Raw genomic sequence first — 18,710 nt, forward strand, 5'->3', positions numbered from 1 at the left:
GTGTTGAAAATACTCAGTAAGTCAGGCAGCATCTACTGAATCTGAAGCTGGAGCAAATTGGGCTGAATTCAATCTGCCTTAACCACTTGTGGTTCCTGTCGGCCTGCACTTATCCTGGCTACGTGCAGAGGGCTAACCAAGCAAGCCCTCTGGCGAAGTATCATTAAGGGCCTGTCCCACTTTCACGACCTAATTCACGATCTCTGCCGAGTTTGCCCTTGATTCATATTCGCAGCATGGTCGTCACGAGGTCGTAGGAGGATGTAGGTAGGTTGTAGTAGGCCGTGATGATAGTCGTAGGTACTCGCGGTATCAAGCAGGTCGGGGCGTTTTTTCTAGCATGATGAAAAATGTCCACGAGTAAAAAAGATCGTGAATTAGGTCGTGAAAGTGGGACAGGCCCTTGAGTAGGACTCGAGTAAAGTGTGACTACCAGAGCACTTTGACGGACTTAACAGGAGGCAAGATTAGTGAGCAAGATTGGGAAAACATTGTCTCCTGTTGCCATCTAAGGTTTCATTTACATTTCCAAACATTTCTGATGTTCAGAGACAATTGACTCTGACCAGACTCTCTCTGAGTCTGAAGAACGGTTCTGACCCGAAATGTTACCTGTCAATTACTCTCTCCATATGCTGCCTAAACTGCTGAGTTCCTCCAGCACTTTGTTTTTTGTTTAAAATATAAATACCATATTTAATCTCTCTTCATTTTGAAAATACCCAACTGGATGAATTGTGTCTGTAAACCAGTGCCAGGTCTGATTTGGAGATGGATTTCCATTATAGGCCAAACCTTGGTTTAATGTGAGAGAGAGGAGGTTTAGAGGGGGTGGAAAGGAATGTTTTCACGCAGAAAGTAGTTGATTTCTGGAACGTTCTGCTGGCCCTAACCAGAAACATTGGATGAAACAGGAAATCAGCAATCAGAGGCTGAGATCTTGGGCATTCAAGCCAGGTGACACAAGGTTATATAAGAACTCCAGGTACAACCTCGGAAAGGCCACCAAGAAAGAAAAGAGACACTTTCACTAAGATCAATGTTCGACAACTGTTTGCAAGTAGCTCAAGTGGCAGTGATGAATCACCCCCAGATATCTCACTGCTTTCTATGGTCACTTCAATAAGGGAAACCTATGATGTACCTTCACAAGCCCACCTCCTTCCCATCAACCATAATGCTCTTGAACCATCCTACACATCCCTAAGCTTAACCCTACCTCAGCAATGCACCACGATGGACTTTGCACAGGTTGCATGTTGTAATCTGGCTTGCACTATTACGGTCTGGTGTTCTTTTACAACTGATAGTTTTTTACATACTTGTTTAGTGGGTATTTATTTGTTATATTGTTGTATTAATGTGCCTGTAAAACTGCAGCTAGTTAAATTTAATTGTTCTGTGCCTATTGTGACAATTAAACACTCATGATTTGATTCTTGAGGACGTGGTGGAGGTAGATATGCTCACAGCATCAAGACAAGCACTTGAATGGCCAAGACATAAAGGGGTAACACAGGCAAATGGAATCGGTATTGATGGATACAATGATCAGTATGAATGTGGTTAACTGAAGAATCTGGTTTAGTGATGCAGGGCTCCGTGACTCTGTAGTGCTGGAAATTTTAATTAGTGATTTAACATGGAAAGCAAGGAAATTAATATTCTACATTTTATTTTCAATAAAGATTTCTCCGCACTTGAATGTGCTGGATTGAAGCACAACAGTTAATATGTACACATATAATCTATTTATTTATTTATTTATTTTATTATTTATTTCGAACAGAATAAAAGAATAAAAAGCAAGTGTGAAACAGCATACAAAAAACAAAACAAAAATATTTATAAAGTGTCAGAAACAATAATACAGCACAATATTAATGTTTTAGTAGTTTAAAGCTACAAGCATAAGAAGAGGCGAAGGAGTGCACATTGTGTTTCTTAAGGCTTGTTTTGCCTTTTAAATAATCATTGCAGATCACCTGCCGTAACTTTCTGCCCATTTCACTCTGTAAAGAACTAATTCAAGTGCGATAGACACAAAACGCTGGAATAACTCAGCGGGACAGACAGCATCTCTGGAGATGCCATTAAAAAGCAACAAAACACACATATACATTTTTACATAAACATCCACCACAGTGACTCCTCCACATTCCTCACTGTGATGGAAGGCGAAGAAAAAGTTCATTCTGTTCCCTTCATTCATCTTCTGCGGTCGGGGCCCTCGAGCTTTCCGTTGTCGGGATGATCTTGGCTCCCATAGCCGGCAGTCGGGCCCTCCGCGTCGGGGCGATCAAGCAACCTGCATCGGAGGGATGCACCGGGCGATCGACCCCGGGTCGGGGCTGGTCGAACCTTCTGCGTCGGTTGGAGCTTCCCGACATCGGTCTCTACCCGAGATTGAGAGCTCCTCGATGGTGTAATTCGCAGGTCGCGGTTGGAGCGTCGATCCCAGGCAAGGGATCGCAGGCTCCAATGGTAAGTCCACGTCCCCCCGGTGAGGCTCAAAGTTAGTCCTGAGCAAGGCCTCCAGCTCCATGATGTTTGGCCGCAGAGCGACCGGGGATACGATCCGGAAAACAATCACATCTCCGACAAGGTAAGAGATTGAAAAAAAGTTTCCCCCAACCCCCACCCCCACCCCCCACATAAAACAAACCAGAGAACATTAACACAAACTTTTAAAACACACTAAAATTATAACAAAAACAAGACAAAAAGACAGACTGTTGGCGAGGCTGCCATCGCGCAGCGCCCCCCTGGTGGTAAATCTTCGATTTAAACCAGCATCTGCAGTTCCTTCTTACATAATACAAGTGTGATATTCATAATCACAACATCAATAGGCCAATTGTTCCATGACATTGAAAAATATAACACAAGGGATGCTGAATTTGAAATAAAAATTCAGGGCAGGCAAAACCTGTCAAGAGAGAAACTGAGTAAACTCTTCAAATTGACAACTTTACCACAGAACTGAGAACAATTACAAAAGAGATTTTATTTTAAGTTGTAGTGAGGGAGTGAGATTGAGTGATGCGGAGTTCATATTACCCTTCCTTGATGATTAATATCATGGTTAGATGCTTTAGACACTATTTTAGATTCCTTCATCTTGTTTGTTATTGGAATTACACAGACAAATCATTCAACCAACTGGAAGCAGCATGAACCACCACCCACCGAATCCTGAAAAAACTATCAATTTTTCAAACCTTTCCTTGCCCTTACCTGTATTAAATCAAATTAAGCTCCAGGCTTTATCTGCCCCTCATGGAACACTTCTGTCAGTTCCTCTCAGTTTCAGCTCTGCAGTCATACTCTACACTAATAATCATCGACTTTGGTTTCCTTGAAGCTCTGTGGTTGGTCAGCATTATTTGTGGTTAAAAACTCTGATCATTCCTCCATGAGTGCACAGTGGCTGCACTGTGTACAACCTAACATGCAATTAATTTACTTACCCAGGCTACTCTGACACCATCTTCCAATCCCAAAATGTCAATCCTCAGCAAGGTCAAGGACTGCAGGTGCATGGAAACATCACCACCTGCAGAGACTCAACTGCAAATCACACTCCATGCTGAGATATTTCTGTTGAAAGCCTACAATTCACTTCACAACAACACTGCCAGTTCAGGAAGGAAGCTCACCATTACCTTCTCAAAAGCAATTAAGAATGGGCAATTGTTGCTTTGCTAGCAACACCCAGATGCAGAACATGAATTTAATAAATGCAAAGAAAGCACCAAAATATAAGGATTCCAAAATAAATTTATAAGCAAGATTAGGGTGGTACAATGGCGCAGTGGTAGAGTTGTTGCCTTACAGTGGTGGCGCTAGAGACCTGGGTTCGACTCTGACTATGGGTGCTGTCTATATGGAGTTTGTACGCTCTCCTTGTGACTGTGGGTTTTATCCGGGTGCTCCATTTTGCTCCCACACTCCAAAGATGTACAGGTTTGATGGTTAATTCGTTTGGTAAATTATCCCACGTGTATAGGACCGTGCTAGTGTACGGGAATCGCTGGTCGAGGCGGACTCGGTGGGCTGAAGAGCCAGTTTCCACGCTGTATCTCGAAAGTGTAAAGTTTAAATCAAAACATGTTGTCTTCAAATACAAACTTAATATTTTGTGCGTTTCCTTGGTGCTCATTTCCCCTGTATACTCGCACTCTGCCAGTTCGTTGGTGATAATATCCATGGTGGAAGCCTGCTAACCTTTAGTGCATGATATTGTGGATGGCTTTGAGCAAATCTGGGCACAGCAACATAAGGTACAGACTGTATTGTCTTGCGATCTAGGCTGATTAACTAATTGGGTCACTGGCCCAGTGGTACTGGTGGGATCATGAATGCCAGCAACATAAGGGAAGATGACAAGCTTACTGTGCATGTGAGCAGATTGCTGCTCTGCTGAGACACACTTTAGTTTAGTTTATTGTCAAGTGTACTGAGGTACAGTGAAAGCTTTTGTTGCGTGCTAACCAGTGTGCAAAAACAATACAATCGAGCCATTCACAGTGCACAGGTACATGATAAGAGAATAACGTTTAGTGTGAGAAGGCTGGTAAAGTCCAATCAAAGATAGTCCAAGGATTGCCAAATGAGGTGAATAGTAGTTCAGAATTGCTCTCTAGTTGTGGTAGGGTGGTTCAGTTGTCTGATTACAGCTGGGAAGAAACTATCCCTGAATCTGGAGGAGTGCATTTTCACACTTCTATACCTTTTGCCCGATGGGAGAGGGAGAAGAGGGAGTGGCCAGAGTGCGACTCATCCTTGATTATGACAGCTTCTCCGCCCGCTGTCCCCCACCCCGACGTCTGTTACCTACCTGTTAACTGTTACCTACCTACCTGCCTGTACCTGTGCCTGTGCACCATCGACGCTGGACACCTCCTGTGCCTGTTCTCCATCGATGCTGGACGCTGGATGCTGGGCACCTCCTGTGCCTGTGCACCATCGACGCTGGACGCTGGACACCTCCCTGCACCAGCTGGATCATCTCTACACCCGCACTGCTGGACAACCTCTCTGCACCTGCACTGCTGGATACTCTCTTCACCTGCACTGCTGGACAACCTCTGCACCCTCATCACTGGACTACCTCTACACCTGCTCTGCTGGACAACCTATTTGCTCCCTCAATTGCTGGACACCTCGCTGCATCTGCACTGCTGGTCAACCTCTTTGCTCCCTCACTGCTCGACACCTCGCTGCACCCGCTCTGCTGGACAACCTCTCCGCTCCCTCACCGCTGGATACTCTCTCCACCTGCACCTGCACCGCTGGACACCTCTCTGCACCCTCACCATCATGCTCAAATACTCGACTCTGCAGATGGCTGGTTTCTGCAACAACCACATCCCATCCTGCATCCAGGTCGTTAAACAGCTTGGACTTCTGCGTCGACCCCGTTACATCCACAGAGGCTCTCGGCGCAGGCGTGTTTGCTTCAACCACGGACGTTCCATTCCATCCCTCTGCTCATTACCACGCTCTGCCCCCCCTCAACCGCGTCACCCCCCACCCCAGCTGACCGCACGCACTGTCAACCGGGACAACCTCAGATTTCTCCAGCCTGCCCCCATCCCTCCACCCTCTCACAATGCCAACTTTGCCCTCCTCAACACCAGGTCGCTCAACAACAAAGCCCTTGCCCTCCATGAACTAATCATTGACAACACTCTGGACTTCCTTCTGCTCACTGAGACCTGGCAACAACCCAATGTCTTCTTCTCCCTCAATCAAACATCCCCACCTGGATTTAATTACATTTCCAAACCCCGCCCCTCCCGCCATGGAGGTGGCCTCGCTGTTATTTTTAACCAGAATTTTCGTATCACTGAACTCACCTTCCCCCCAGTAGCATCATTTGAATTCCTCGCCTTCAAAGCCCTTTCCTCCATGACAGTCATCCTCATTTACCGGCCACCTAAACCAAACCCCTCCTTCCTATCTGACTTCACTGAACTCCTCACACTTGCCTCATCCCTCTCCTCACGTCTGCTGCTACTTGGTGACTTAAATATTCACATGGACTCCCCCACCTGCAAGCTCGCATCTGAATTCACCTTTTTACTGGACAACTTCTCTATCTCTCAGCACGTCACCTTTCCCACTCATGACAAAGGTCACATCCTTGATCTGGTCTGCTCCATAAATCAACCGGTACTCGACCTCCATCCTTGCATCTTCCCCCTCTCTGATCATAAGCTTATACGGTTCACCATCCCTTCTCCGACACCTCGCCCCCGCTTCCTCCGAGAAATCACCTTCCGGAATCTAAAATCCATTGATCCCCTCCATCTCTCTGACCTGCTCTCCACCACTCTCCCACTGGACTCAACCCCCATCTCACCTGATGATCTCACAAACCATCTCAACTCCACCTTGTCTACCTCCCTCAACACTCTGGCCCCCCTCAAAACAAGAACCGTAACTTTCAACACATCCTCACCCTGGTACACACCTGCACTTCGTAAACTGAAACAGACTGGTCGCCAACTCGAACGACTAATAAAAAAATCATCTCTCACAGTCCACCTTGAAGCTTACAAACTCCACCTCACTGACTACAAAGATGCCCTCATTGCTGCAAAATCTGCCTACCTCTCCTCCATATTCACCGATCCCTGCCTAAACCACAGAACCCTCTTCTCCACAGTGGGCAACCTCCTCAAGCCTCGAGCCAACACTCTCCCTACCTCTACTCCGGATCTCTGCAACTCATTCCTCCACTTTTTCGCTGATAAAATCAGCACCATCTATCAATCTTTATCCCCTGTACCCGACTCCTCAGCATCTACTCCACCACCTACCACGGCCCCTCCTTTCAACATCTCCACTGACCTCCTTACCCCTCCTCCACACTGCTTCCTCTCCCAGTTTGACCTGGTCACCCCTATTGAAATCTCCAAACTCATCAGCTCTTCCAAACCCACCACCTGCTCCCTCGACCCTCTCCCCACTCCCCTGCTGAAGTCCTGCCTCCCCGTACTCTGCCCCTACCTCACTAATCTCTTCAACTCCTCATTGTCCCAAGGAATTGTCCCCTCCGCTTTCAAAACTGCTGCCGTTACACCAATCTTAAAGAAACCTGGTCTTGATCCCTCCTCTCTCATTAACTACCGCCCAATCTCAAACCTCCCCTTCCTTTCAAAAACCCTGGAGCGTATCGTTGCGTCACAACTTCATTCCCACCTCCTTGCGTATAACCTACTTGAACCCCTCCAATCTGGCTTTCGCCCCCTCCATAGCACAGAAACTGCTCTCCTCAAAGTCCTCAATGACCTCCTCACCTCTGCTGACACTGGTTCCCTCAACATCCTCATCCTCCTCGACCTGAGCGCAGCCTTCGATACAGTGAACCATAACATCCTGCTCACCAGACTCAAGGACCTCGGCATTGAAGGCTCTGCACTCAGCTGGCTCCGTTCCTACCTTTCCAACAGATCCCACTTCATCTCTCTCCACAACCACACCTCTGCTACAGCCGCAGTCACTCAAGGCGTTCCCCAAGGCTCCGTACTCGGCCCCCTCCTCTTCATCATCTACATCCTCCCCCTTGGTCAGATACTCCGCCACTTCAATCTGGACTTCCACTGTTACGCTGATGACACCCAGATTTACCTTGGCACCAAATCCCCCCACAACCCCCCCCTCTCCCATATCAACTCCTGTTTGTCAGCAATAAAAACCTGGATGCAACATAATTTCCTCAAACTCAACAGCGATAAGACAGAATTTCTCCTCATAGGCTCCAAAGCCACACTTAGCAAAATCAATAACCCCACTCTCACCATCGACGGCACCACTGTCTCCCCATCTCCCCAGGCCCGCAACCTTGGCGTGATCTTTGATTCCACCCTCTCCCTTGAGCCTCACATCCGCCATGTCATTAAAACCTCCTTCTTTCATCTCCGCAACATCGCCAAACTCAGACCCTCTCTCACACCGCCTGCTGCTGAAAGACTCATCCATGCCTTCATCTCCTCCCGACTGGACTATTGCAACTCACTTCTCCTTGGCATCAGCTCCACCTACATCAACCGACTCCAACTGGTCCAGAACGCAGCCGCCCGACTCATCACCCACACCAAATCCTGGCATCACATCACTCCAGTCCTCAAAAAACTTCACTGGCTTCCCGTCTCCCACCGGATCACCTACAAAATCCTGGTCCTCACCTACAAAGCCCTCCACCATCTGGCCCCCACATATCTCATTGACCTCCTCTCCCCCTACCAACCCTCACGGTCCCTCAGATCCACATCAGCCGGTCTCCTCTCCATCCACAAGTCCAACCTCCGCAGTTTTGGGGACAGAGCCTTCTCCAGGGCAGCTCCCAGGCTCTGGAACTCCCTCCCCCAACTGATCCGCAATTCCGTGTCCCTCCCCATCTTCCAGTCCCGCCTCAAGACCCATCTCTTCACCTCTGCCTATCCTTAGCCCCACGTCCCCGTCCCTTTTCATCTGTGCATTAATTGCCTCATGCTGTGTTTTGTATTGAATTCTGTCTTTACTTTGTGTACTAGTCATGTCTCTACTATTTATTTCATTCCCCTTACATGTTTTTCCTATACATGCTCAATTTTTGTAAGGTGTCCTTGAGACTCTTGAAAGGCGCCCATAAATAAAATGTATTATTATTATTATTATGCTGCTGGCCTTACTGAGGCAGCCTGAGGTATAAATGGAGTCAATGAAAGGGAGATAGACACAAAAACCTGGAGTAACTCAGTGGGTCAGAGAGCATCTCTAGAGAAAAGGAATATGTGATGTTTCTGGTTGAGACCATTCTTCAGGCTAAGAGTCAGTGGAGACGGTGTCTAGAGTTAGGGAAGGGTAAGGTGTGAAAACGACCAATGTAAGGGAGGTTGGTATGTGTGATGGTCTGGGCTGCATGTTTAATTGTCTGTAATTTCTTTTACTTCTGAAGAGAATAAGCAACTACAATGGAGGCAGCAGCCTGAATGTATGTGAAATTTATTTTTAATTTCCAGTGTTGCGAGTGGTATGTTAGCATTCATAGCATAAGGATTTGAGTATTGGAGCAGGGAGGTTCTACTGCAGTTGTACAGGGTCTTGGTGAGACCACACCTGGAGTAATGTGTACAGATTTGGTCTCCTAATCTGAGGAAGGACATTCTTGCCATAGAGGGAGTACAGAGAAGGTTCACCAGACTGATTCCTGGGATGTCAGGGCTTTCATATGAAGAAAGACTCGATAGACTTGGCTTGTACTCGCGAGAATTTAGAAGATTGAGGGGGGATCTTATAGAAACTTACAAAATTCTTAAGGGTTTGGACAGGCTAGATGTAGGAAGATTGCTCCCGATGTTGGGGAAGTCCAGGGCAAGGGGTCACAGTTTAAGGATAAATGGGAAATCTTTTAGGACTGACATGAGAAAAATCATTTTTTACACAAAGAGTGGTGAATCTCTGGAATTCTCTGCCACAGAATGTAGTTGAGGCCAGTTCATTGGCTATATTTAAGAGGGAGTTAGATGTGGCCCTTGTGGCTAAAGGGATCAGGGGGTATGGAGAGAAAGCAGGTACAGGATACTGAGTTGGATGATCAGCCATGATCATATTGAATGGCAGTGCAGGCTCGAAGAGCCAAATGACCTACTCCTGCACCTATTTTCTATGTTTCTATGTTGCATTCAAATGGCTAGTGCTGTTGTTGTATTGGAAGTGGCAACAGTGGCAATCAAACTTCACATCAAATTTTTGTTTAAAAGTGTCCAAATAGAATTGGGGATATCTTGCTTTTCTTTCATTGCTGCTGAGTCAGAAAGGAGAGGTCCATGGTCTGCACAAATCTCCAAGCCAATGGATGCTGAACTTCTCGATGCTCCCTGATGAATTCAGCTTTTCGGATAGTCTTTTAAAATTGTGTGTACCCATTAGCCTTATTCTGTGAACTACTTTACAAGTCATCATCTGAGGGTCCTGTAACTGAGCCCAGTCCTGACATCTCCTCTCTGTCACATCCAGTTCCTGATGAATTAACATCTGCACTATATTTTTCTTGGCTGCTGGCCACTTGTACCTAAGAATCTCACCGTATCTAGATCCTGCCTCAATGTTATCCTTTATGTCAGTATCTGAGGCTGGCATCACCAAGTATGAAATCAGGTTGTCGGGGATTTTGTTGTTCCTCCACATTTTGATCAAGAAACACTTCTTCACTGTCCAGATTTCAAAGAAGAAAGGCAAGGTTTAGATTGTGATGAATGGAGTATGTTGAAAGGGGAGTACAAGGTGTTGCTTGCCGAAGGGGGAAATAAGCAACATACGAGTACAGCATCTATAACTTGGTCATAAAAGGTTTTGAAATATCAAGCCAGTGGGATATGAGAGCATGTCACCTTTGATGGTTGAAGGACTATTTCTGGGCCTGCTGCCGATAAGGTGGATAACCAATAGCAGAGTTGTCGCTCACTGCACACACAAATCATTATAATGGGCAGGCATTACAATGTTGGCTAGTTGCCTGCATCCTAATTGATGGGTACAGTTATATGTGCATAACATTTCCTGCAGCTTTTTTGTAGGCTGTGCAATTTGCTTTTCATGCTTTCAAACTGAGGAGGAAATATACTTTGAACATTTCTTTTTTAATTTGGTTTCAAAAGACATTTTCAAAATAATAAAATATATAGATGGAATTAATTTAATTTATTTTTTATGATAAATCAAATGGTCTGGAGGCATAACTATAAAGTAAAACATTTGAATTTTTGTGTCAAGGCATTTTTGGCACAGGGACCAATTTATTTTAATGTTACGGCTGCTTTTCTGACAGGTACAATGCACCATTTAAGCCCACAATTCAACAATGGGTGCAGAAGCTCTCAAATACCACAGAAATAATTGAAAACTGGCTTACAGTTCAGAACCTTTGGATTTACCTGGAAGCCGTGTTTGTTGGTGGTGATATTGCAAAACAACTACCACAGGTTTGCACAAGCTGGGAAAAACTTGTAATATAATTTTAAAATTGCAATTCTTCTGTCTTTGAATCTGTACAAAACTTTAATGATCAAGACCATTTTCTGAATGCGAAAATAACTGATTAACAATCATGATCTGTATTCTTCTGCAATTATATAACCATATAACAATTACAGCACGGAAACAGGCCATCTCGGCCCTTCTAGTCTGCCGAACACTTATTCTCCCCTAGTCCCATCTACAGGTGCCTGCACTCAGACCATAACCATCCAATTATTGCCTCCTGAGTCAGATGATGAATTAGAATGTATTATTTGTGGTGGTGGTTAAGATTGATAATTCAGACAAAGTGGAATGTTGAATCTTAACCTTCAAAAATTTGATTGTAAAAATGTGCTGGGTTCAAGACAGATCTATTGTGTTGCTAGTAATGCAATTGCAGTGTGACATGAAAGGTGTTCAGAATGAGAGGACTCAATTGTTACCACTTTGCATGGAAATTCTAGAATGTGCTGTTATAATATCAAACTGATATTACTGTGAGAATAACTATCTAAATTAGTATCCTGAGTAATGAACATCCTAGACAATGAATGCATTCTTACAGTTTGGCTGTCAATAATAAAATCTAATTTCATAGCACAACATGCTCCCTCCTAGTCCAGGTAGAAAATGATCCCAAAGAATTACAATCACATTATTTTGTAGCAGTTGAAACTGTACGCAATGTCAAATATCATTAATTATTTTTATTAAAATAATCCATCTCCTCTGTTCTAGGAAGCCAAAAGATTTCAGAACATTGACAAATCATGGCAGAAGATTATGCAACGAGCTCACGACAATACAAATATTGTGCTGTGCTGTGTTGGGGATGAAACTTTGGCACAACTATTACCACATTTACTGGAGCAGTTGGAGATGTGTCAGAAATCGCTTACAGGATATCTGGAAAAGAAACGCCTATTATTTCCCAGATTTTTCTTTGTTTCCGATCCAGCTCTACTAGAGATCCTTGGTCAAGCCTCTGACTCTCATACAATACAGGTAAGATGATTTTAGTCTGAATACTGGATGTTTTTATTTTTTGAAATTGCAAGTTTGAGGTTCTGCACTTGCAGCAATAATAGCTGATCCAGTATTTATTTTTGCAACTAGTTTCTCTGAATATCAGTTAGGAACAGGTGGAATATGATTTAAAAAATATATTGCTGAGTTGCAACAAACTCCTGATATGTAAAAATATATTTTTGTCAATCTAAATAAAAATAATAAAACAAATGGATGCTGGAAATCTAAAATAAAAAGTCTTCAACTTAAACCATTAACAGTTTTCTTTCCAAGACTGCTGTCTGTCCTGCTGAATTTTTCTGTCATTTTCAGTTTTTATTTTTCCAATCTCCCTTCCATGATGGGGTCAGTTTCTTTCCACTGAAGCACCCTTTCAGGTGTTACTGCCATGCTGTGCCCCTGCAGCTAAGAAATTGCAACATTGGGCAGTTTTTATACCTGGTTCCTTCTCTGGCTTTCTGTCTTTTAATGGCTAACTGAAATTCTGTCCTTTTGGCATTAAGCGTATGAAAACACTAGGACCCTGAGGCAACAAGGATTGCATGGCTCATCCTGACAGCATCCCATCAAATTATGTTGTGTCATCCTTGGAAAACTGAACATGTTTTCAACCTACAATTGGTGTGATACAAAATATATTTTGCTATCGCCAGTGGTTCCATGCGGAACAAAATTAAAAACACGGGAGGAATAGCGGGTCAGGAACACTTATGGAGGGAATGGAGAAAATTGCCATCCTGCATATAACAGCTCACACGACACCAAAGGCTGCTGAACATCACGCTGTCACGAAAGGGAACTTATTATTTCTTAAATAATTTTGTTCTTTGGTTACTTAAGTATATTTGAATTATTTGAACTGTTTTTAAAACATCTCTGATTATCAGAGATATTTAAAACTGTACTAAACCATCAAGGGCAATAAGCTGTCAAAATGCCATCAGGCAGAGCAAGGCATCACAGGCCACATGAGGTCTGGTCACCACTTGGTGGTCACTTTGTTTTACAGGGTGGCTAGTAAGTCAAAGCCTTAGGGTAGCTTGCACACATAAGCTTGCAAAAATCAAGCATGGCCACATGAGAGCAATAAGGACTGCGAGGTGCTTGGAGAGAGAAAATAACTTTTCATTTGTAGAAACATAGAAAATAGGTGCAGGAGAAGGCCATTCGGCCCTTCAAGTCAGCACCGCCATTCAATATGATCATGGGTGATCATCCAAAATCAGTACCCCATTCCTGCTTTCTCCCCATGTCCCTTCATTCCGTTAGTCCTAAAAGCTATATCCAATCCAGTGAATTGGCCTCCACTGCGTTCTGTGGCAGAGAATTCCTCAGATTCACAACTCTTTCCTCATCTCAGTCCTAAATGGCCTACCCCCTATTTTTAAACTGTGACCATGGTGACTACACCAACATCGGGAACATTTTTCCTGCATCTAGCCTGTCCAATCCCTTAAGAATTCTATTTGTTTCTATAAGATTCCCTCTCATCCTTCTGAATTCCAGTGAATACAAACCCAGTCGATCCATTCTTATATCATATCATATATATGGTAGATATATATATATATATAAACTCTGTGGGTGTGTGTGTGGGTGTCATTTTGCATGTGAAACGTATCTCCTCGAAAACCAGACACCGAAACTGAATTTTTTAAACATATTTCAGTAGAGATTTTCCTTGTGATTTTAGAAATCCATTCCTCTGTACATTTGGAACATTATTTTCACGACTTTTTAAATTAAAATTGTTGACCAATCTGACCTTTTTTTAAAAATCTGACCGCTGCCCAGCTGCTGACGTTACAATAACAGTGAAATTTTTACATCTTCTGGTAGAAATGATTTCAAAAATCCAATCCTCTATAAATTTGGTCCATTATTTCCCGAGATATTTACTAACATTTATCACCAAACTGACATTAAAAAAAAAATTAAGATTGCCCAGCTGCTGACCTCACAATGCCGTTCCTCATGGCCCCGCCCCCCCGGATTAATGCAGCTGCTGTCAACGCGCATGCGTAGTTTTCCATGAGGTACGTTAGCCCACCCACCCCCCGCTCTTCAAAAGGCGCAGAAAGATCGCGAAAGTTCTGCAGAACAAAGATTCTACAGCTCAGCTCCGCTATAGGATCTTTGTTCTGCAGATCGCTCACGACCGCTGAAGGAGATTCTCCTCACTGTCGGCGCAGCTCATGATGCCCCGCCCCTCCCATCCCCTGCACACTCATTCCAGCTGTGGGTTTCCAGAGAGTCAGAAGCCGCTCCTGTCTTCGCATTTCGCAGCCCACTCACTCGCCTGGCTCCCCTCCACCCTCCCCCCTCCTCTTCTCACCTCCTCCCCTCTCCTCCTTCCCTCTCTCCCCTCTCCTCTCTACCCGTCACAGGGGATGACCTCCTCTCTGGGGAGGCCCAATCATCTGCCGCCCCGGCCCGGCTCTGTCACGCTGGTGGGTGCGCTTCCCTTAGCGGATGCCACGATCGGCTGGTCCCCCCGCTGCTTTTCATCGTCCTCAGATCGGGCCCCCGTGAGCTGCTGCCACGCCCCTCTACTCTCTCCCTCTCCCTCTCCCTCTCCCTCTCCCTCTCCCTCTCCCTCTCCCTCTCCCTCTCCCTCTCCCTCTTCCTCTCCCTCTCCCTCTCCCTCTCCCCCTCCCTCTCCCTCTCCCCCTCCCTCTCCCCCGCCTGCGAGTTGGGGGCTATGCGTCTGTGGATATGCTTATGGGGTAAAAGGAGCAAATTAATAATATTAATGTAATATCAAGGGGGGTAGTTAGTGTGTGTGTGTGGGGGTGGTTAGTGTGTGGTTAGTGTGTGTGACGCCGCATGCCGCTGCCCAGCTGCTAACGTTACAATAACAATGATTTTTTTACATCTTCTGGTGGAAAGTTTCCTTATGATTTCAAAAATCCAATCCTCTATAAATTTGATCAATTATTTCCTGAGACATTTACTAAAATTTATCACCAAACTGACATTTAAAAAAAATATAACGGTTGTCCAGCTGCTGACCTCACAATGCCTTTGTACCTGGCCCACTTGCCTGCTGGCCCCGCCCGCCCCCCCGCTGTGGATCAAAGCATTGTTTATTCCTTTTTTCATTGCATTGAATTTTATTGTTTCTCATTTAACTCCACTAATTATTGTTGATTCCATTGTTTTTCATGGAATTGAATTTAATAATTTCTCGCTTAACATCACTAATTCTTAACATTAACTTTTAATTTCAAAGACGGTTTAAAAAAGACGCAGATGCTTCATTTCCAGAACATTGTGAACGCATGACGCACGGTTGCATTTCGCTCTCTCTGTCTCCCCCCTCTCTCTCTCCCCCCTCTCTCTCCTCCTCTCTCTCTCTCCTCTCCCTCTCTCTCTCCCCTCCTTCTCTCTCTCTCCCCTCGCTCTCTCTCTCCCCCCCATCTCTCTCTCTCCCCCATCTCTCTCTCTCCCCATCTCTCTCTCTCTCCCCCATCTCTCTCTCTCTCCCCCATCTCTCTCTCTCTCTCTCTCCCCCATCTCTCTCTCTCTCCCCCATCTCTCTCTCTCTCCTCTCTGCTACGTCGTCTCCCCCAGTCCCTCTCTCCTCTCTCTCTCCCCCATCTCTCTCTCTCCGCGCCCTCTCTCTCTCTCCCCCCTCTCTCTCTCTCTCTCTCTCCCCCATCTCTCTCTCTCTCCCCATCTCTCTCTCTCCCCCTCCCTCTCTCTCCCCCCTTCCTCTCCCCCCTGCCCTCCCCCACCCTCCCTCCCCTAAACCCCCTTCCCCCTCCCCTACCCCCTTCCCTCCACCCCATCCCCTCCCTAATCTTCCTCCCCCTCCCCCACCTCTCCCCGTCCCTTCCCCCTCTCCCCCTTCCATTCCCACCCTCTCAGCCCCCTCTCTCCATCTCTCTCTCTCCATCTCTCTCCCCCTCTCTCTCCTCCCCTCTCTCTCTCCCATCTCTCTCACCCCTACCCTCCCCCCTCACCCACCCTCCCTCTCCTCCTCCCCTCCACCCCCTCTCCCTCTGTCTCTTGCCCTTCTGTCTCTGCCCTTTCTCTCTGTCTCCCCCCATTCTCTCTCTGCCCTCACTAACTACCCACCCCATTCCCTCTCTAGATGCGCCTGCAAGTTGAGGGCTATGCGTCAGTGGATAGGGCAGTTATGGGGTAAAAGGTGCAAATTAATAATATTAATATAATATCAAGGGGGGTAGTTAGCGTGTGTGCGGGGTGGTAGTTAGTGTGTGTGACGCCGCACGCCGCCCCCCCCAGACCCCCCCTAACCCCCCCCCCCAGACCCCCCCGAACCCCCCCCCCAGACCCCCCCTAACCCCCCCCCCCCCCCCCCCACAACCGCATGTTGGGGGTACAGACCCAACTGGTCTGCACTTGGTCTAGTAACACTTAAAACTACAGATTTTCTGACTTTGATTTCTCTTCACAGAATCTGGGGACTTTATATAGTGACTAGAATTAAATACAAATAGTGGGTCTGTCAAACATGATCAAACCCATTGACAAGGCAAATAGTCTTTCCAAAGAATTTTCAGAATTGGGGGGAGGGGGAATAATATTATGCCGAAGAAAATAATATTGAAACAATGTTAAACCTACACAGAAAATATGCCCTAAATGATAATATCTAGCACGTAATGTGTTTTGGACATATTAAGAATACTAAAAGAATATATTTTGACTATTTCAGGCTCATCTGTTAAGCCTTTTTGACAATGTTAACAAAGTGGGTTTCAATGAAAAAAATTACGACCAGATCCTTTGCTTCGAATCTCAGGAAGGAGAAAAAGTTGATCTCATTGAACCAGTCACGGCACAGGTGAGAAAATATCCCAGAATAATGGAAGAGTATTGAAGAATTACAATAATCACAGAAAATCCTTTATTAGTTCACCCGTCCAGGAGGACCAAGAGGTTCTGTAGTATTCACCTGCAGCTTTTTTTTAACATTGCTGTAGATTGTGGTTCCACGTACATCAAGCAGATAATTCTACATACATGTTCATCACTTACTTTGAGATGAAGGACTTCCTGAAATGAAATGCCCTTTTGTACTCTAGGTGCTGTGAAGGAAGGTGGTGTACAGGGTTGCCCTAGCTTCCTTGATGTCTGAATCACAGAAAGGCTGCAGTAAGCAGGAGGCAATTTGGCCTGACAAGTCCTTAGTGGCTTTATTTATCAGCAATCCAGTTAGCTCAACTCCTCCACCCTCTCCTTTAAATCTTTTCCATTAAAATACTTATCCTGCTCTGCTAAGATTGAATTTGCCTTCCCAATGATCCATAGCAAAATAAATTAGGATAGGAAAAATATAAGAACCAAAGAAGGGGAGGAGTTTCTGTTCAGAGGAACTTCCTTGATCAGTGCATTTCTGCCCTGTAGAGGAAGGTTGTTTTGCTTGTTTGGTTCTGGGAAATGAACCAAAACAAATAGAGAAAGTACCAATAGGCAAACAACAAGGAAATAGCGAGCATAATATCAAAATTGAGGACAGGAATGGAAAAGAATGTAAATCACCTCCAAGTAAGAATAGTTAATAGATCTGTGATCGGTAAACATGAATAAAAGGTTGACACAAAATGCTGGAGTAACTCAGCGGTTGAGACCTGAAAAGTTACCCATTCCTTTTCTCTGGAGAGAAGGAATGGGTTACTTTTCAGGACTCAACCGCTGAATTACTCCAGCATTTTGTGTCTGTCTTCGATTTAAACCAGTATCTGCAGTTCTTTCCTACACATGAATAAAAGGTGGGCAGACAAAACTGTAAATGAATAATGCGAGATCTTTAAAATGGAAACATTTTGGCTACAGGATTTATGAAGGGAAAATAAGGTTTGCTTAATCTGCTGGATTTCTAAGAGAATGTTATGAGTAGATAAAGAGCAATCAGTGGATGTGGTTTATTTGGGTTTCTGGAAGGCTCATAAGGGAGGTTAGTTAACAAGGTTAGGCACTCGGAATTAGGGGCTAATGTACTGATGGATTGAGAATGTGTTATTTGATGACGAACAAAGAGTGTAATGAATGAATCCTTCTCAGATTAGTGGACTAGTGGAGTGTTCTTGGACCACAGCTATTCACAATAAATATCAATGATTTGTTGGCAGGGATGAAAAATCATATGTCCATTGAGTCATTTTGCAGGCATTGCAGGTACACGGGATATGTTTTAAAGGGATAAAGACAACCTGAATGAGGGATTGAGAACATGGAAGTGGAATACAATGCAGAAAAATGTGATGTCAACCACTTTGCTGAATATATCAGCATAGTTAAATGTATTGGTATTTGTTTATTATTGTCAAATCATACCGCACATGTGTGTATCAAGGTAGTGCAAGTAAGTGAAAGAAATATGGGCCTGTCCCACTTAGGCGACTTTTCAGGCAACTGCAGGAGACTATGCAGTCGCCACATGGTCGCCACATGTTCGCGGGTGGTTGCCGGTGAGTCGCCTTCATGGTCGTGAGGAGTTCACGCATTCTGGGAACTAGTCGCGGACTCATTATGGTCACTGCGAATTTTTCAACTTATTGAAAAATTAGCGGCGACCAGAATGAAGCCGCCATGGAGAGTAGCGAGTATTCTCATGCGGTAGGTGCAAGGTTCTCGGAGGCTGTAGCCGGTGTTGACCGGTGAATTTCATTAGCTCATTGGTAAAAAAAACGTAAGCAGTA

The 18,710-nt window shown here is 45.0% G+C and overlaps 1 protein-coding gene across 2 annotated transcripts in view; it reads left to right on the forward strand.

Moving 5' to 3' along the window:
* Window positions 1-18,710, forward strand: part of LOC116966099 (dynein heavy chain 5, axonemal-like) — a 350,576-nt gene that overhangs the window by 141,429 nt on the left and 190,437 nt on the right. For both annotated transcript variants that reach the window (XM_033012270.1, XM_033012280.1), the window contains 3 exons: window positions 10,820-10,973; window positions 11,749-12,015; window positions 16,724-16,852. In XM_033012270.1, coding sequence (XP_032868161.1) covers window positions 10,820-10,973; window positions 11,749-12,015; window positions 16,724-16,852 — 550 coding nt within the window. The remainder of the gene's footprint in view (window positions 1-10,819; window positions 10,974-11,748; window positions 12,016-16,723; window positions 16,853-18,710) is intronic.

Source organism: Amblyraja radiata, chromosome 2 (assembly GCF_010909765.2).
Source record: "Amblyraja radiata isolate CabotCenter1 chromosome 2, sAmbRad1.1.pri, whole genome shotgun sequence".
NCBI classification, from domain to species: domain Eukaryota; kingdom Metazoa; phylum Chordata; class Chondrichthyes; order Rajiformes; family Rajidae; genus Amblyraja; species Amblyraja radiata.